The sequence below is a fragment of the Cygnus atratus genome, chromosome 2, assembly GCF_013377495.2.
Source record: "Cygnus atratus isolate AKBS03 ecotype Queensland, Australia chromosome 2, CAtr_DNAZoo_HiC_assembly, whole genome shotgun sequence".
In the NCBI taxonomy this organism is placed as follows: domain Eukaryota; kingdom Metazoa; phylum Chordata; class Aves; order Anseriformes; family Anatidae; genus Cygnus; species Cygnus atratus.
The window spans coordinates 69,533,671-69,555,031 of record NC_066363.1 but is presented as its reverse complement, the minus strand read 5'-3'; the positions used below and the strand labels follow the sequence as shown (position 1 = coordinate 69,555,031).

Below are 21,361 nucleotides of genomic sequence, written 5' to 3'. Positions count from 1 at the left end.
TGTTTTTGATATGCACATTTGCACAACATTTGAAAACACAATACATCTTTTTCCCATCCTGTGTCCTCCCCACTACCCCCATATACAAATTTTTAAGGTGAAAAACAGCAGCCTGTGCTTGTGCTCATTTCTCCTGGATATACAGATATGAAAAAAGGCCTTCCACAGACAAAATGAACCATAACTCATCTGTGCTATGCTGGCTCTCTGCACCAGTTTCTACACTCAGAACATCCCAGATGATAAACTTAACACATTTGCCTGATACTATGAGTGCTTGCTCAGGACACAAATGTCAAAGTCCTACTGCCTCTGAGTGCTTCTTGATTACAGGAAACTTTTTCACAAAACTTTGGAAAGTTTGTGTTGCAAAGTATTGGTGGATGTTTATTCTGAAGAATTTTTTGAATCATTTAGGCTTTGATAGTTTAAAGGAAAATTCCTCCTTAGGATTCCAGACAATAATTAATGGTTTTGAAAACCATACTGCTAACTAGGTGTACTATGGTAATTCTATTTCATGATTTTTAATGTTGTTGAGAAAATATTCATTTTTCTAAATTACGTTTAGAACTCTTTCAGATCAGTACATTGGAGTGATGCGCATTATTTCCTATTTATGTAATTCAGCTTAGAAGCTTTCTAGGTGACATAGTAAATATTGGAACACATTTAAAGCCATCTGGAGAGGGGATTTTCAGGAACCAGAATTTCTTTAATGAGGGCTAAAAACATCTGGAAAGGACAAACTTGGGTCCACTCATAAATGGCTTCCTATGACCTCAAGCAATCCGGAACTAATTTTTCAGAAGCTAAAGCTACTGAAAAGCACAGAGCATGTTCTAGAACACACACTGTGGCAAGAAGCTCTTTTGCATGCCTTTGTTTGGGAGAGCACTGGCTATGCACCACCTTATAAGCATTGCAAAGCAAGCTTGCAAATTTATTTTGTAATTAACTCAAAGAAAACTAAAAATGCTTATCCAGGTCCTGCAGTGCAACAACTGAAGTTTTTCTTCAGATTACAGAATATAGAGACTATAAACTATAAAATGCTATGGATAAATTTATAGATTGCATCTGTCTCAGAATGATAGTAATGAGTAACAAGCAAAGTCATAAATAATGCTTCAGTTTTCACCAAATGCCATTACATTAGAATCATAGAATGTTCTACTTTGGAATGGACCCACAAGGATCCCTGAATCCAACTCTTGCCTCCTCCACACAGGACCACCCAAAAATCCTATGTTAAATACAACTTCTGTTAAAAACAATAAAACAATAACAAAACCAAACCAACCAAACAACAACAAAAAAGCAGATACAAAACAAACAAACAAACCATCAATGATACTCAGTTGCAGGTCTCTCCCTGTATAGACCCAGTCATTAGGGGAGAAGACTGAAATGTAAAGTTTTACTTAAAATTACATTGATAAGTGTCAGTTTTAAAATACAGTACTATCCATTCTTCAGTGCAATTGTCTTGAAAGATCATACTGAAAATGTCAGCTTTTTCTTCACTGTCTATAAAATTACATTAAATAAAATCTAAAAGTACAGATTTTGTCCTGATAAAGCATTTCAAAAGGTAAACTGAAACCTAAGTGAATACCTCTACAAGACTCCTAATTATTCCAAATGCAGAATAACATTCCCAGAATACAAGAACATGTAAGTGTACAGTGGCTGCTCTTCTTTCTACTTCTCTTTCTGCACGAGAAGGTCCTGTTTCAGACATATAACACACATATCTGTGCCCATTTAATTCATGCAGATTTAGTAAAGGTTTTAGAAAGCAAGATGACATTTTGAGTAATATAAAACTTTAAAACAGCAGTGGAGGAACAATTATGCTTACCATTATCTTGAATAAGTTTGTTTCTACTTTGCTCACTAAATATAAAACTGCCATCTATAAAACTGCAAAAGTATGTAATTCTGTACACTTTTTAGAATTAGAAGTTACATATACATAGAGCACCGTATTTCTGTGGGTTGAAATAAGTCTTCTATAAAGCTCCCTTTGTTAATTGTCCTAAAACAGATTTTAAGCCTTTTTGACTTCTCCCTTCTCTTTTACAGGTCTCTTATTTGGAATTTCTGAATAATCATATGACTAAACTATTTATGAAAAGTACTTATGGTCCTCATTCAAATTCTACTACAACAGCTGCAACTGCATCTTTCTACAAATTATACTGGATTTAACAAACAGCATAAACTAGAAAAATACTAGTGTCCTTGCTACTTTGAGAAGTTCATTTAATTTTAAACAATTAAAGTAATTGGCATGTTTAAAAGTATGTGGTGTGATAGATGATTTTGTTCACAATGTTTTTGTAGCAGCCTACTCCCCATCCCCCTTTTATTATTATTTTTTTTAAGCAGGGGCACAATCTCTATCACTAAGCATAAAGTTTTGTCTCAATCCACTTCAGAAAATCACATCCACTACATTGGACAGCAGTATAAGCTTGCAACTCTTTAAGATTTTCATCTCTGACACAGTCTAACTTAATTTCTAATAAATCTTAGTTAGGATGCATACGTATTGCTGACAGCATTGTTCAGATCAGAATACCTTACCTAAATCATTTTAAGAGTGACCTGTTTTAAACTTTTTAAGGAGTAATGGAGGAGAATACTGCGAAGTAGTGCCTTTTTTTGTTTTGTTTAATTTAAAAATGTGTGCTTTCATGCATTAAATATCTCATACTTACACAAAATACTGAACTGTAACTGAAGACAAATATTTACATTCTCTACTTCATACAATGACAGGATGTCTAACCTTCCTTGACAAGCTTGCACTGACACCTACTGGGAAATATTTGTAAATCAAAATCCATAGCCTTGAGACTTGGAAAGCTTTTCAACTCAGGAGTGAACTATATATGAATTAATTTATTGGTTCTTTATTCCATTTATTTGCAATTTAAATTGTCTACTGAGAAAACACAGTTTTCAAGGAAAGATTTAACAAGCCATAAACTAAAATGTCAGAAGATGCAATACTCCAGCTGTAATTATGGAATTAGTCTATAAAAAGTGTTACCTGCTGTTAGCAAAAAAGAAGCTGGCTAGGAGCAAATAAATCTTTCTCCCTTCCTTCCTAATATTAAAATATAGGATAGGCATTCATTGAATATAAATCATCCCAAGGAGAACTAACTTCAGGTTTACTTAAATGTTGAGAACCCATTGCAGCTCCTATCAGAATCCAGTGCAAACTTCTATCGAGTTTGACAGGGATTAAGTCAATCCTCAACATTTTTAAAGCTGTTATTCAATTTAATCATGTAAATATTGCAAGTATAAGCTAAAACATTTTCTTTATGTACCAATAACATAAAACAACTTTGAAAGTATTCCTTTTTCTGTTCTTCCCAAATAGTAGAAGCTACTGATTAAGAATTTTAATATTACAAAATCCCTCTGTGGAACATGGTTGTGCCCAGACAGCCCACAGTATCACCTTGCTAGAATACTGATGAAGATAAGAATTATATCTGTCAGATATGTTCTGAGACAATCAGACATGCTCAGTTTTGACTTTTTTTTTTAACGTTTGAAGAGAAAATATGTTTTTCTTTAAGTGTTGGAGAGTGCCTTCAAAGACAATTTATGCATTTCCAGTTAAATCAAAAACTAAGGCATATCATATAAAAAATGAAGATTACTGAATAAATACTGAATAAAATAACATGGCAACAGATGGTCTTTTGTAGTCCTGCAACAAATAAAAGTTTGCCAATGGGCAGATACAGACTATGAAGAAAAGTGTTTTCAAATGATCTTCAGCATAAAAATTTCTGTGAGAGTCTAGAAGATGAACACATTTTCAATGTTAATATTTAGAAGAAGCTTTTCAAAGAATCCACAGCACACAACCCAGAAGTTTTTGGAAATACCTCTTTATTTTCCAGTGGATACCCAACTTGCAACAAGTGTATCATTGCTTAAGAGCCCTCAAATTAACAAAGTACTAAAACGTACAGTTCCAGTGCAGTTAATTAGGTATTGAAGTCTTAATAAAAATGATCAGTGCAAAAATAAAATTAATTCAGTATACTGTTAAATGCATTTTGTTATAAAGATATTTGGGCTTTGAGTGCATATACATCAAAAGAATCTGGTAAGACAGAAGCCTTTTTGAGTGTGTCCTTAAAACAAAGTAATTCCACACCCAATTATAAAGACAGGCAAGAACTTCTAAGTTGAATACCGAGCTTAGTTATGACATTCGTAAGTGGGTGCATAAGCTGAGAAATATAACAGAGGTCACCTTCTGTTCAGAGAGGGGTTGTTAAAAATGAAGCTTCCCTGCTTTTCATGTGTGGGATACACATAAGACATCTATGTTTTTTCCATCCACAACAGAGAATTAACAACATTCCAGCATGCCCCAGTGTCAGCAAGTTCTCTTTTTCAGTCCAGATGCATGATGATAATTGATGAAGCTGTCAGGCCTACAGTAGCGGGCAGAGCAGCTTGGCAGGAATTCAGTGTTACTGAAAGAAATCTCAAATACTTATTCCATTTCTTCTACTAACTTTAATCACACTATCAACATGCTGCCAGGAATGGAGCCTTGACACCTAGCCATAAATTTACACAAGCAACCATTGTCGCCGTATTACTATTGCAATACAGGTAAAGGGTAAATTCTGTTTATTTTTACCTGTTTCCATTCTATATATTGGACGCCAGTTAAATTATGGAAACATATTTCCTGTATTACCAGTTAGCTTGCAGCAGATTTCATTAAGGTACTATGTCTCATTTTGCTTGGTTAATGAACTGATTATGTTAACTTCTTCAGTTACACTGCTGTTAAATAAAAGTTTTAAATAAAGGAAAGCAATACAGGAGCTTCACATACTCCATATGAGTAATGGTTAGTAAGAAAAAAAAAATCAGTACTGCAAGTATTTTACCATTAATGTGATCATTTGTTAGACTGAAAAAGAAACAAAAGTTTCCTCAGCTGGTTTATAAAGTTCTGATAAGTTTATCTTAAGTAAACCAACAGCATGTCAAATATTTAAGGTAGATACTTGAATTAGCTTTGTAGCTAGTACAGGACCAATATGCTTCTCATGGTTACTCTTGAGCTTGTTTTAACTTTGTGTAGAACAGTAAAGCTTAAAAAGAGAGTTCTGAGATATTTACAAGGAGAGGAAAGTGTTTCTTGTCAAAACTCACCATTTCTACATTAGGAAAAAACATTTAAATCTCAATTTTACTTCATAATACTGACCATAGGAATCAGAAGTTGGAATTATAACTGGATTTACAGCTTTGCTGAGATCTCTCATCACTGAAGTTTCAAAGTCTATTCTGTAAAATAAGTTGGTTTTCCTGAAATCTACAAACAGGATTTACAGATTTCCCAGTGAGTTCTCAGCTAACTATGGATGGAGCCTATTACACCTACTCTTTTTTGGAAAAGGGCTGTGTTTGCACACTGGGATGGTTAATGTTACATTAAGCTCTATTTTCCCAAAAGATATGATACACTGCAAATGGAAGAGAATTCCAATTTGCAACACCCTGAGCTGATGTAGTCACAATGTAATTTCCAATTCTACTTTCCAACAAACTAAGAAATACTGGCATTCCACTTGCCCTGAACAAAGATAGGCACTTAAGTTGAAAGTATGCAAAACTTTTCTTCCCATACCAAACACGTAGAGGAGATTCTTCTTTTATCTTACTTGCTTCATATTTCCAAAAGAATCTCAATTTAAGTCAGAAGAAATTGAGTAATGGCATAAAACCAGCACTATTAAAAAAAAAAAAAGGTCTTAAAAAGAAATGTATTTGTCCAGTTCCTTCTCCATCTCAGAATACTGCTCTTTGAGGCGCTCCATAGCTTTTCTGTGCTCTTCATCCACCTCTGCTTGTTTATTCTGTTGTTCTTTCATGAACGACTCCCACTGGGCTACGCGATTCTCTTCATCAGCCATTAGCTTGTCAGCCTGAAGCTGAAGAGAAAAATGGGAAGATTTAGCGATCATTTCTAGATAGAAATAGCCATGAAATCTAATTTTAATTCATCAGAGAAACTGGGCTTTTACTTCAGTAGAAGTGAAAGTAACAAACAAAATAAATACAAAAAAAGGGAAACAATAATCATAAAACACAGTCAACGCAAAAGAAACGGTTAAATGTTTGATACTTTTAATGATAGCATCAGCAATAGCACCTTTTCTGCAGCCTGGTGAAAATTAACTAAATAAACAGACACTTCAGAATTACTAGTCCAATTCTATTAGTCTCTAAAAAGATTATACTTGTTGCATTATTTCCTCCTCTGACTACAGACAAAATTAGCAGCACTGTAAGCATCTGATATAAACCTGGATTATCTCACAAAGACTTCATTTTAAGGTGAGTTTCTTATCTTGGAAGCGTGGTATTTAGCCCCTTCATTACAGAAAAAAAAAAATCGGTATGAATAGACATTCCCCCATCACTCCATTCTCATTTGTTGAAACAAAAACATTTTTCACATTCCTGAATACATTTTTAAAACTAGAAGCACGCCACATTTCTGTTATACCACAATGATGAGGTTCAGCATAGCCATCAGATCAAAGAAACTATTGATAAAAAAAATCCTCTAACACAAGAAGGACAGAGTGAAAAACAATATAACAAAAATATACAATGTTTTGAATCTGGCAGTTAGGGTTTCTGCTCTAGCCAGCTCTCTCTCTCACTGTGATTAATGTTTTCCTTTATAAACAAACTATTTTCCCCCTCAGAATTTCATTCTGCTTGGCTTCTGGTAAGCTTGATTCCTTTCACTCTCTTGTCTTAGAGAAGAAAAAAAAATCCAGCTATCTAGAGAGATCATACATGCATCCAATATGCATGTTAAAATGAGATGTACTTCTACAGACTTTTTGCATGCAGTATTAATAGTCTGGCTTCCTTACACTTGAGTCACAGTAAATCTAGACAGTTGCTCTTACATTTGCTCTGTCTTCTAGCAAAAGAAATGATTCATCTTCCTTATTTTTCTTCTTTTTAGTATATCAGCAATGTTTGTTTTCTATGTATAGCACTTCTGTGCAGGAATAAATACTGTTATAGGCTTCAATAGACATCTGACATTTTTGTCAACTACATGCAATGGAAACCCATTTCTACAGTCTTCAACACTTTCTATACACTGCTCTCCATGATCACACATTTTAGGTTAAATACACATCATTTCATATACATTATAACAATATTATGCCAAGTTCTGTTTTGTCTGCCACAGATACCACCTACTAACAAAATATACTAGTGTTTACTACTAGTTCCACTAGCACACTGTTTATTTTTTGAAACTGTCAATGCATTACACACATACTGACAGGATTACACAGAGCCTCCTTGAACTACACTCTTGACAAAACCACGCTCTGGAAAAAAAATAAATAGTTTGCAAGAAACGTGAAACTTTTATTTTTCTGCTTATTATTTTCAAGTTCCACAGCACCACTTCTACCTAAGGATATAAAATGATTTACCAGGCAAAACAACTGAAGAGATTTAGAGAGTATGAGACAACTAAGTTCAGTTTATCAAAACTCACTGTACAACCAAGTGCAATTGCTAACAGATGGGTGTCTTTGGGTACAGTCTTTTCAAATGATGTATATTCTGCAGTGTAAGTTTGCTTCTTACAAGAAGGTAAAGAATCTGTGTAAGAGAGACCTATGAATGCCACAGCTGTGGGAAAGCTTCAGCTGGCACTGCAATCTGGTTAGACATCAGAGAAGAATGAAAGAGAAATTGTGACCAAGGACAGACTTCTCCTACACCCACATCTGACTGCAAGACCCAAACTGCAACAGACATTGTCTCTGAAGCTAAGGCACTACACAGCTTCCATCATCCAAGCATTCACTGCTGTCTTGCAGCAGCTGCTACTGTGCTACTGCCTCTTTTTGCTCAGAACACCAGGAACGGCCTCTTGTGGACCCGAGCTCCCACACAGGACACCAACACCTAACTCCAGCATATAAGCAAGCCACTAAAAGATTCAGTTTCTCAGCACAAGATGACTTTCACATTGTAGCTCTGCAAGTTCCCTTCACGTTGGTCCTGTTTTTGTGTTTTCTTTCTACAACACTTTCCACTCCTACCATATCCCCTTTTTACCCAGTGCTATTTACTTCACTGCTTTATTCAATTGACTGTAACACACAGGAGGAAAAACTAATGAAATGAAGACACCATGCACAAAATATTGTGCCCTAGCTGTAACTGTAGCTCTAGCACAGCTAGAAAGCATTGAGATCCATAAAGGTGGATGAAATAATCTCTCATTAACTGTGCCATTGATAGATATGAAAAATCCTTAAAATGCAAATGTATAGACATCTTGGCATGGATGCGTACTGGTTAAGTCAAAAGGCCAGTTTCGAAAAGCAGTTTCCAAAAATCAACACCATTAGGTAAATCAGTGATCTGTAGAGACAATGTTCAGCATTTTATAGTGTCAATTTGTAATTTCCACATTTATAGATTTGTAGAAAGTTTGTTTTCCAGAAAACAATACATGTACATTTTGATAACATGCCTGGCAAACGACTTTACAGGGCGATTTGATAAAGGTGAGGAAAATAGCATCTTCATTTTAAGATTAAAAAAATAATCAGGTTATTTTTCATCTGTTTGTTATTTAGGAAGCTTTCCAATGCCCTTGTATTACATGTCTCACTCCTCAAAGACTAACCACTCAAACCTGAAGAAATATTAAATTTAAATATTAATAAAAATAGGCACTATCTCCTCAAGCTTCAGGATCCCTAGTTATGAAGGATTAATTCAATTCATATTTAAATTCTCCCTAAGTAGAGAGGAACACAACTTCAGTGAACATCATTTAAGAGGTAAAATCTTTGAAATACATATGTTCTCTTGCTAAAGATGAACTGAAAAGATAAAACAAAGATAAGGCTCTAGGTATCTCCTACAGTTTGCTGACATTGAGTATGACAACAGTAAGAAGAATGATCGCTTTCTAGAGATTTATATCATATATCAGTGATACTGATAGGTAATTCCAATCATTCTTTCTTAAGTTAGAAATTAAATTTATCACGACTAAAATAATTGTTAATAATTCACCCTCCAACTTCTGCATGTTGTCAGAATTTCTGCGTTCAGCAAACGTTTAACAGAATTCCAAGCAACCTCAAACATGCTACTGGTGTAGGTTTGAAAAAATAAAAACAAGTATCTCACTTCTAAGATAATAAATACATTCTAGCGAATTATCATCCGTACAAAACTGTGATCTGTATTCATGTGGGAAAGACACCAGCCACATGCAGAGTAGTCTGTTCTGAGATGTTAGAATTGTTTGAGAAAGTATCTTTTTACTTACAGAATCTAATTCACATACCCCAACTCACAAGACAGTCTCGATATTACAGAGTAACAGAACAGTCCAGATTCAGTCTCTACGGTTTCCTTAACCAGATGTATTCACTGGGCAAGTGAGGAGACAGAACTGAAAACTTTTTTTGGTTATGGCATTAAACCTGATGGTGGGAACCTATTTCCAGTTCCTGATACACTGAATAATTAAGCTTTTGCTAAGTGATGCCTATAACTATTCCAAACGTTAGAACAGTTGCTTATTCTTATATGCTTTTTTAATGTCAGTTATTTCAAAGGAATACAGAACTGATAGATGCCCTTTATTTACTATGCCCTTTATCTATGTGTAGGTTGAAGAGAGTGACACTGTCATTTCTATAGATACTTACATGTATTTACAAATCTGAATTCATCAAATCAATGACTCATGTCAAATGTCTTAACAATAATCCAAAGTCCAACAATAATCCAAAGAACTTCAGTAGCTGTACCCCTTAACTGACACACAGCATTAAGAGACTCAATGGCATTTGCATACTCATGTTCAGTTAGAAAGCACTTCTGCTTTACCACACAGCACAAAAATAAAGCATGCATTCTGGATAAATAGGTATTCATATTTTAGGAAGGTAGAATGCGTTTTTCTAAAATCCAGAAAGTACTCGTGGAAATAATAAATAAATATCTTCTGATTTGATAAAATCAATGTTTTTTACTGTCACGGAGAAGGTAATAACACCTGAATGTTCAAAAACGTGGGTACAATTGCATGAGAAAACAGACTCTTCATCCTATTTTTTTATATATATATATATATATATATATATATATATATATATAAATCAAATTATTCTTTCATGAAGAGCAATGATTCAGTGTTATTTTCTGTATTTCTAAACTCATAACTTTGCAAAACTAACCCAACTATCTTAAAGATAAATTTAAATAAGGCATTATTAATTTTTCGAGAAAATGAAAATGATTATAAAACCATTTTTTTTAATAAATATTGCGTATTACTTCGGTTTGAGAGATGGTAATGATTTCTTGTATACTGTACTGAATCACCCAAGTTGGTTTTATTTATTACTGGTTTTGTTTTACTGCCAATGATTATGCAAAAAATAACATTTGTAAGAACAGATTTTTTTTTCAGTAGCATTGTTTTTAGTATTACTCAGGCTATTTTTGCTGAAATTTAAAACAAACAAAAAATCAAGCCAAATGCCACACCATTTGAGGCACAGACTAGCTTTCTTACCATACTAATTCGTGTTACAAGCAATGAGAGGTAAGGCTAGAACAGGAAGCATTAGGCAGCTTCCAGTATAAGCCTACAATCTTGCAAATAAAATGAGTGAAATAAATAAAAGAAAAATATATAGTACTCAAAAACATGTTTACCAAAAGAAATAAAAAAAAAAAATCAATGAGACAAGATTCCTCAAATGCTTCTTCCAATGACAATCCTGTAATCACAAGTTACTTTACACCATTTCCCTTTTGTTACTTGGCTGATACTAATAACAGAAAGGAACTAAAAAAAAAAAAGCTGGTAAAGCAAATAATTTTCAAATTAATTCTGTTCAGCAGAAATGGAATTCATTTCACTGAGGGCTGTAACACAAATCACTTGACACCATATCTTACCCAAAACAACCAAACCAAAAAACCCAAACAACCAAACCAAAAACCTCCCTTTTTTTTTTTTCCAAAATACATGATTTCAGAAAGAAAAGTAAGGAAAAAATATTTCTCCTCGAGTGGCTGAACTGCAGTGACAGCTTGTATCTGTAATTCAAAAAAACTTATCTAACTGCTACTATTCACATTTGGAAAGTTTCAAAGCCAAAAAGTCTTACTATACAAGCTTAAAAAGAAACATTACAAATTCTGAATAGCTTTTAGCATTGCTAAATTGCATTATAAATTTTCTGAATGGAAACATAGAGCTAATATTCTAAAAAAAGAATAGTTACTGTTCTTATTAAATGAGTTCATTTTATAAGAAGGTTTTTTTCATTAAAGTTTTACTTCAGACAGTAGAACTGTAAGAAAAATTTCCTAGTTCAGCCCTCTCCCAATATCTACACTTGTGTTGGGCACAAGCAAACTTTGTCAGGGTTCAGTAGTGTGCTATTCACACAGTATTGGTATTCAACTGCAACTAGACTGCCCATCTTCACTGATTACAAAAAGGAAAGAAAAACATGACTATTGACTTACATATATCAATGCACAGCCTATTTTGTGTGATGGCCACAGAAATGTCTTCTGTTTTTCTCAGCTACTACATGATTACTTGCGAAGTTTTATTTATAAAAAGATAACATTGAAATACAATCATGAAGGACTAATGGGAAAACATGAAACTGATTTCTTGTGTAGTTTTCCAAATTTTAGATTCGCAGCACATGTATTTCAAATGAGCAAAGTGTAGCCAACTGAAAAGATTCCAATGATTCGCATGTTCCTATAATACAGCCCTTCATTAATAACCCATCCGCAAGTGAAAAAAATGCTTCCTTTTCAAGGAGCAATACATATAATATACTCAAATGTTCTCAGCTAACTAGGAAAGATTTACGTTTCCATTCTGGTAGGTTAGTAGGTGTTTTTTGTTCCACAGAAAATAGTTTTTTTTATTTAAGCTTTCCCTATATGTGACAAATATTACAGTCTCAGCAAGGAGGGAAAATAAAGCAAAGGAATTAAAAAATAGTTTCCACACATCAGGAGATTGTAGGAAGAACTAGTGATCCATTAAGCTTACAGTCCTAAAACATATACGCTGCTGCAGTATGCACTTTATAAACGTAAAAATAACTCCAAATCTTTTACTGCAAGTATATAAAATATAGAAAACTACATTTTTGATCTGCTATACTGAAGGCAGGTAGACCTGCTGTAGAAGCATATAAGACTTTTGCTTAGGTCACATTATAAAAATCTATCCATTCATCCTTTACCTTCCTCTCTTCACGTTCCCTCTCTTGGAGTCTGTGGATCATATTGTTGGAAGCTTGCACTGAAACAACAAATCACAGTAGATCAGTCTGCTGTTCTAAATCAAAGAGAATTTTGCCTGAAAGGGACTTAAAACACGTAAGGCTGTTGCTCATCAAATGTTGTATGACACTGTGTCACTAACCTCTGCAAAAAAGATTTGTCAGTACTTGCAGAAAATGCATTACGTTGCTAACTATACGTAGGCATATCACTGACTTCAACCCTTGTGCGTGTTCTAGAAGCCAAAGTGAGAAAGGCAGCCAAATCCTTTTGTGCCCATATTCCTTAATGTTGCTGACAAGCTGGAGCATAACAGCACCTCAAAAGAAAAACTCACAAGTCAGTAGGTAGGAACAGATGACCAGGCACTATGTTTAAGTTCTTCCTTTGTTTCTTGTTTTTCCTCACCAAATATAAGAAGTAATTTAGTAAAAACAATCTGCACTCAGAACATCTTTATGCTGGAGCCAGCCTCTTCTATCCTAAGACTAAGTCTAAGGGAACTTGCCAATGGAAATAGAAACTGTATTCCTACATAGTTTTTCCCCCCTAACTCATCAAATAATTAATGCAGAATCAAATTAACTAATTTATCCAAAGCAATTATTCCTCTCACTAACACAGCCTAGTTATGAGAAATGTATTAGTCATTTATCATCACCTTAAAGCCGTATTAGCTGGTGACTTCTCACACCAGCTAGAAGGCTTCTGCTCCCAAAAGAACTTGGGGTTACAAAATAGGTTCATTGCCCTTGCAGGTGAAAAGGAGCTGGGAGGGCCATGAAATGGAGCATCTCTGGTGGCTAAGCCTGAGCCACTCAGGCCCATTACAATAAAGCTGCAAGTGACAGTGGTGGCAGACTCCCTACTGCAAGCAACAGAGGCTCCCACTTGTCAATCTAATTTGTCATCTAGGGAGGTTTGCTGCTTGCTGGTGGCTCACACTCGGGATGTTGTGAAGAGGCTACAAAGGCACAACTGTCCCTTGGGCTCCCCATCTGCTGCTCTTCCAGATGGACACCAGTGATACTGCAGGGGTGAGCTCCAAAGTAGGGAGAATGACTACAGGACTCTGGGGACAGTGGTCAAGGACGTGAGGATTCTGGTCATGTTCTCCTAAACCTTCCTCGTGATGGAGACTTAACAGATCCTGTGGGTTAACAGCTGGTTATGCAGCTGATGCTGGCATTAGGGTTTTGTTTCTAGAAGTGTAAGACCCCCTCTGAGGTTTCAACAGCTGCTTGAAAAAGACGGGATTGACATGACTAAATAGGGCAAAAGTAGCTTTGCCAACAGGCTGGCCGACCTGACAGGGACAGCTTGGGACTAGAAATGACAGCAGATGAAGTGATTCCTCAAAAAAAAAAAAAAAAAAAAAAAAAAAAGGAAATTGGGAACAGGGTGGGCAAGCCAAGGGGCTGGGACAATCATAACAGAAGGGACACAGCAATCACAAAAACAGAGATAACGTGGAATCACTCCAAGTGTGGGCACCTAAAGAACTGTCTGCACAACAGCCTTACAAGGAAAGCTCTCAAGCCTGTGCTAGGGATAAATGTCAGGCTTGGGAGACTCTCTGAAACGTCTCTATGCTAATGCACACAGCATGAGGAACAAGCAGTAGTTTGAAGTCTGTGTACAGGGCTACTACCTCGCTGGGATCACAGAGGTATATGATGTGACTGGAGTGCTGCAATGGGTGGGTACGGGCTCTTTGGAAGGACAGATTGGGAAGGTGAGGAGGGGAAGTTGCCCTTTATGTGAGTGAGCAGCAAGAATGCACAGAGCTCTCTGCCCTGGAATGGGTCAGGAGCCAGTCAAAAGATTCATTTTCAAGGATCACTTTCTCCATGCTCCAGAAAGGTCCATCCCAACAACTAGGAAATCAAACAAAGGCGGCAGGAGGCTTGAATAGATGAGTAAGTTGCTTCTAACTGAATTCAGCCATAAAAAAGAAGTGTGTAAGAGGTGGAACCAGAGGCAGGGGACCCAAGAAGAGCACGGATCTTGTGGGGACATGGTTAGGAAGGCCAAGGCTGTGAAGCGCAAGATAGCATTCTAAAAGGACATAAATAGAAAAATGGAAAACTAGGGAAAATGCAAGCCCTGTACTGAATGAGGCAGGGCTCATTCATATCCATCAATGACCACGATGCTGGAGCAGAGTGCACCAGCAGCAGGTTTGCAGACGATACACAACTGGAAGGAGTGGCTGATGGACAGTATGGTTGTGCTGCCATTCAGAGGGACCTCAATAGGCTGAAGAACTGGGCTACGATGCATCACACAGTTCCACAAAGGGAAGATGACAAGTCCTGCATCTATGTTGGAATAACACCAGGCACCAACACCCACTGAGGGCCAACATCCTGGACTCCATTAGGAAAAACACTGCCAGCTGGGCAAGGGAGGTGATCCTTCACCTCTGCTCGGCACTGGTGAGGCCACATCTGTGCTACTGTCTGCTTCTGGGCTCCCCAACATGGGGGAAAGGGGGGGGAGGAGGGGGGAGAGGAGGGAGAAAGATGTGGACTTACTGGAGCAAGTCTAATGCAGGGCCAAAAAGATGATTAAGAGACTGGAGCACCTCTCTTGAGAACAGGCTGGAAGAGCTGGGAATGACCAGCCCGAAGAAAAGGAGGCTCAGAGGAGATCTTATAAATGTGAATAAATATCTGATGGTAGGGAATGAAGACGAGGGAGCCAGAATCTTCTCTGTAGAAACACATGAGATTCTGTGTAGAAACACAAGAAAACTCCTTTTTCCTGGGAGGGTGGTTGAACACTGGAACAGCTTGCCCAGGGAGGTTGTGGAGTCTCCACCTGTAGAGATATTCAAAACCCAGCTGGCCACAGCTCTGAACAACCTGCTATAACCTGCTTGAGCAGGGAGGTTCGAAAAAATGACCTCCGGAAGTCCCCTGCAACCTCAACCAATCTCTGATTCCATATATTCCAATCTGTCATTCCTTATTACAAACGATATATTGTGCAGATATACATTGGAGAGTCAGGAAGTAATATCAATAGTTCATTCCATTTAGAAGGTATTAGAACATATGCCTTATGTACATGACTAAATGATAACTTTCAAATACTTTCGTGCAACCTTGTTATGTGTATAGCATCATTACCGCTTGCTATTCTACATATTCCAGATGCTGCACAAGTAAGCTATATGAAATTAAACGTTTACAAAGTGCTACACATAAAATGAAAAAGCCACACTGATAAGTTTCAACAGCATAAATTTGGTAGTTAAAGCTTTATGGCCACAGCCCCCTAGAGTATCTTGTTCAGAAGCTGAATGATCAAGAAAAAAAAATGCTGAAAATTTATTATAACAAATTTTAAACTTCCTTCTAAAAATCTAAGCAAAAAAAAAAGTTTATTAAATGCTTATAACTTTGAAACTAGGATTAGCATACAAGAATTATTACAGCTACCATATTTGCGACTAAAGATAATAATAATAGCACATTTCATATCTCATATCTACATACCAGCAAGATTTGTTTTAAATTGTGGGAGGAGCCAGTATTATGCTTTCCCACGGAAAAATTAAGAAACTCGAAGGTCACATCACAGCATGTTTTCAAAAAAAAAAAAAAAACAAAAAAAAAAAAAACAAAACAAAAAAAAAAAACAGAAACTTGAGATTCTGTCTACAGCTTTAGACAACATGGAGCAAATACTATCTTGCTTTTAAGTGAATAATGTAAGTTTGACCTGAAATAGCTTTGACTGAAGTCAGCCAAAAACTTTAATGTAATCTTAGTTGGCTGGGACCAATACATAGCAAAAAATGTCCCTGTTATTTTCCTTTTAAATCTTCAGAGAAATGAGAACAAAGTATATAAGTGGTAGAAAATTTACCTAAGGATGGTAATCTTTCCAGAAATCATATTTTGAATCCAAACTATTTATTATTCCTCAAAATGACACAACAAGGCAAATAAGAAAAAACTTGCTTACATTTCTTGAGTACTTTGTTCAGATTGTCATGCATTGAAAGCTCACACTTGGGAAGAATGTTTTCATTTGCTTCAAAGATGGTGCTCTTTAGATTTTCAAGTACTCGTAGTTCTCGGAGGCCACGTTTTTCCTGCCAGAAGAATTGAAAGACAATGAATGGATAACAAGAAATTCCACTTTCCAAAACAAGACAGTTTCCCAGTTGATAAACTAATAGCTTTTATCTCAAGAATTGTACCATTGTTTACTGAAGTGTTACTCTGCTTACTTAGCACAATTGTTAAAATAAGTTTTGTGGGAAAAAATAGAACAAGACATCAGGTGCAATGAGAGAAATAGACACAGACACAGACACAGATTTCTAGGTTGGAAGAGACCTCAAGATCATCGAGTCCAACCTCCGACCTAACACTAAGTACTCCACTAAACCATATCGCTAAGCTCTACATCTAAACGTCTTTTAAAGACCTCCAGGGATGGCGACTCCACCACCTCCCTGGGCAGCCCGTTCCAATGCTTAATAACCCTTTCGGTAAAGAAGTTCTTCCTAACATCCAACCTAAAACTCCCCTGGCGCAACTTTCGCCCATTCCCCCTCGTCCTGTCACCAGGCACGTGGGAGAACAGACCAACCCCCACCTCACTACAGCTTCCTTTAAGGTAACTGTAGAGAGCGATAAGGTCGCCCCTGAGCCTCCTCTTCTCCAGGCTGAACAAGCCCAGCTCCCTCAGCCGCTCCTCGTAAGACTTGTTCTCCAGACCCCTCACCAGCTTGGTCGCCCTTCTCTGGACTCGCTCGAGCACGTCCATGTCCTTCCTGTAGCGAGGGGCCCAAAACTGAACACAGTACTCGAGGTGCGGCCTCACCAGAGCCGAGTACAGGGGGACAATCACCTCCCTAGACCTGCTGGCCACACTGCTTCTTATACAGGCCAGGATGCTGTTGGCCTTCTTGGCCACCTGAGCACACTGCTGGCTCATATTCAGCCGACTATCAACCAATACTCCCAGGTCCTTCTCGGCCAGGCAGCTTTCCAACCGCTCATCTCCCAGCCTGTAGCTCTGCTTGGGGTTGTTGCGCCCCAGGTGCAGGACCCGGCACTTGGCCTTGTTGAACTTCATACAGTTGACCTCAGCCCATCGCTCCAGCCTATCCAGATCCTCCTGCAGAGCCTTCCTGCCCTCGAGCAGATCGACACACGCACTTAGCTTGGTGTCATCTGCAAACTTACTGAGGGTGCACTGGACGCCCTCATCCAGGTCATCGATAAAGATATTAAAGAGGACCGGCCCCAGTACTGAGCCCTGGGGGACACCACTTGTGACCAGCCTCCAACCAGATTTGACTCCATTCACCACAACTCTCTGGGCCCGGCGTGACTAATAAGTGACTAATAAGTAACTAAATAAGTGAATTTAGTTACAATTCTGTAATTGGGTTTCAAAATTCCCTTCCTATGAAGGGACATACAGAAGTATTTAGTGCATCCTATTCAGGAAAGTCAAAGAAAAATCATTCTTTGAGACTTTCAGACCTATACAATACACATCTGATGAGAGCTTAGTTCACATACTTATTTTGCTAAACCAGTACTGGGAGAATTTAGGTCTGGTTGAAATATTAGCTACAACCTTGAGGAAAAAAAAATAAATTAATGTCATTTATTAAAAAAATAATCTCTGCAGACAAGAAGTCTAAAGCGTAACTATATTTTTCAAGATTAATTTTAAGATTTTAAATCCCAACTTTTTTAAGAATAAGAATATATTCTTACAAATAGCCTGTTGACACAAGATTCTACTTTTCTAAACTTTTGCTGCCTTCTTGTGGATACTGTATTAAGCTTCAAAGAAAATGTGTATTAGAACAACTTTTATACCTTCAGTACTTTAGCTTTATTCAATCAGGCAACATTCATTCAATTTTTAATGATTTTCTCACTTAGCATAATGCATTCCTTTTCTCTTCCAGAAACATTAATTTTTGTTCCATGAAGGTAAGTAAAGCAAAATTAAATTACAACTGTGCAAGCCGAATCCATCTGAAATACCAGCCAGTTCCTTTATCAGACTTAATCCTATACCTACCAACAGCATTTTCGCTGAACCTAAGAGACTTGTTTAAGACAGCAGAACTACATCATTCCCCTCCATCGATATTCCTACCAGTCTTTTGCAGGAAATAAGAAGTTTTGAACAGGGCATATATATTAAGTAGAGAGCTAAATTTATCCTTCTTTACCAAAGATGCAAACACATACTACAGGTGAGGTAATCATTTTGGGCAAGAAATTCATGCCAAATCTTTCTGAAGCAAATTACATATGCATTCAAAGCTCTAAAAAGATGCTAAAACTGCATGAAGTTTCAGTTAACAACACCCAGTAAAACACAAATACTTACTTCAAATTCTTTAACAAAGTATCGTATTTCTCCCTGAATTACTGGTCTGTGATCCAACAGTCTTGAATAGATTTCCCCGACGTCTAGAAGATTAATGAAAGTTAGTTTTTCTCTCATGCTCCATACTTGGCTACACAACACATGCTGGCACAATATACTTGAACGCAAGGAGCACTTACGCTCACCAAAAACATAAAAAATAAAAGAACAGCAGAATACTGTTAGTTAGCTATCCTATTTATGCAGCAAACCACTGACTTAAATAAAATACGAGTCAACAGACCAGGTGCCACAGACACCTTGCTGTGAAGGCAAACGTTCTCCTCTGCCTTCTGTCACCCTGTTTTCAACCTCCTCCTCAGTACATGGCTTCCAGATCTGACTATTAACGGCAGTAAAGAATTGATACACAGAAGAACTAAAGGCTGCAGTTCAACAGAAATTCACAGCTTAAGATGTGGGAGCCTCCTGCAGTGAGAGACAACTGGAAAGCTCACTATACAGCAAAACTGTCTGCTGTGTTTCAGGGCTAAGGACTTGAAACATACTCATAAAAATACAAGTATTTACAACATTTGTGTGTATGAGAAGTAGGCTGGGCTCTCAAACAGAAAAAAAGACTGCTTAATTTAAAGAACTTTGGTGACACGGCAAACAACGCCAGTTTGAAGAAGCACTTCAGACGGATGCCAAGCGGCCAGTGCCACCCAGAGGCATGCTCCTGCGCTTCCTCCTCCTACCTGGGGGCTCTCCCTCTCCATCGCACCTCCCTGCATTTGTCCCACAGCCCGAGCCACACCCCAGCAAGAAACGCACAACCCCCGCGGGCCTACCCTTGATGATAGGCTGAAGCAGGGCCCCGGCAGACAGCGCCTCCCGCTTCCTATCGCCGGCCAGGGGCAGGGGAAGGGGCAAGTGCAAGGGTAGGGGCAGGGGCAGGGGCAGGGGCAAGGCCGCCCCGCTCCGGCCGGGGGACGCGGGGCCTGCCCTGCTCATAGCGCCGCGGCCTCCCTGTGACGCCATCACCGTGCGCCCGGCGCCGTTGCCGTGGCAACCGCGGGGCCTGCCCCAGGCGGGGGCCTGAAGCTTCCGGGCCGGGGCGAAGGGGGCGCCCGGGGGGGGATCTTCTCGGCAGTCCTGCTCACTTCCGGCACCCCGCGCTGTTCTGGAAACGAAAAACAAAACAAACAAACAAAAAAAAACCACGAAAACAACCCAGCACCACAAGGTGCAGTTGCTAGTTTTAATAGATGAGGCACTGTGAGAAACACTCCGTAGCCAATAACTTAGGCTCAGGCGAGGATCTCAGTGAAGTAGTAATTTATTCGCGATTGCAATGGCGGGCGTCCCACAAGCAGGAGCGCACCTACTAGTCACACAGTACGGTTTATATACTTTCTTTCTCGACGATCGGGACCCTCCCCTGTTTCCCCATTGACTGGGTAATCCAGGTTCACAACCTATCTGATGCTTCACAGACAATGCATGGCCTTCAGTTGCTGACCTGTTAAATTTCAATTTTCTTTTGACTTTTTTACTGTTTGAAGTGGTAATGTTTCTTCACTTGACTTGACTTGACACCGTGATTTTCACCTAATTGCTTTAAGGAGTCCGGTTGTCTGCATTTTACAAGGTTGTCTGTTAAGCTTTCTTATCACTGCAAGCATATCTCAATACCACATTCCTTCCCTTTAAACAATGTAACTCTGCAAAAACAACATATTTATTCCCACAGCACGAATTCACATAAATCAGTTTGCTTCCGAACAATCATTAGTCATGGTTTATGAAAATTAAGACTAGTAGTCTACTTCGTGAGCAAAGAAAAAAATGACTCTACGCGTTCCTTTGACTTGCGGAAAACGGACTCCACAATCAGTAAGATTGTAAAGTAGGTATGTTTATTCAGTGCTGGGCAGCACAGGGTGTAGTCCCACCAAAGTCGTGCACACCTGACACAGCAACTTGCCTTGGTTATATGCAGTAAAGAAGTAAAGAGTTACATATGCATGAAGTTTCACAATATGCCTATACATATTAATAACCTGTCCCCGCTTCGTATTAAAATTAGTTGCAAGGAGTCATTTCCATAAACTCCTCCCATCTGTGCTTGCACAGTGTATTCTGGTGGTGGTCGTTGGGCGTCATGGGGATGAAGACTGATGACTCTTCCTCATCACCACTAGTTGACCTCTTGTCTTTGCGCAGACTCAGTTGCTCCTTGGCTCTTGTCCATCCGCAGGACCAGTTTCTACCAGCTTCTTAAGATAGGCTCACACTCCTATTAGGAGACTGACCTTGGTGAGGGGCCCAAGGCTTCTTGCTTTAGTTAATTTGCACAATGCACTATAGTTAGCAAAGACACTAGGTAGCATCCTAGTTTAATGCCGTCAGCGTTCTCTCTCTACTTGATAAGATTCTCCTAACTCCCTCTTTCACCTTTTACCCATCAGGAAATGTTCTATATACTTCCCTTCCCACCCTTACAAGTTACAATATATTTACTACAATTTTTCTTGTTATCCTTTCTGTTTTGTACTATATATATGCAATAACTTTTAGAATAGCATGATTCTTTTCA

At 38.0% G+C, this 21,361-nt stretch overlaps 1 protein-coding gene across 1 annotated transcript; it reads right to left on the bottom strand.

Moving 5' to 3' along the window:
* Positions 1 to 3,901: 3,901 nt before the first annotated feature.
* On the bottom strand, positions 3,902 to 19,832 carry BLOC1S5 (biogenesis of lysosomal organelles complex 1 subunit 5). The gene is made up of 5 exons (XM_035560359.2): positions 19,614 to 19,832; positions 18,781 to 18,863; positions 16,378 to 16,507; positions 12,363 to 12,421; positions 3,902 to 5,993 (listed from the first exon to the last, which is right to left on the bottom strand). The coding sequence occupies exons 1-5, from the start codon at positions 19,801 to 19,803 to the stop codon at positions 5,814 to 5,816; spliced, it is 642 nt and encodes a 213-aa protein (XP_035416252.1). The 5' UTR covers positions 19,804 to 19,832; the 3' UTR covers positions 3,902 to 5,813.
* Between the last annotated feature and the right edge of the window lie 1,529 nt (positions 19,833 to 21,361).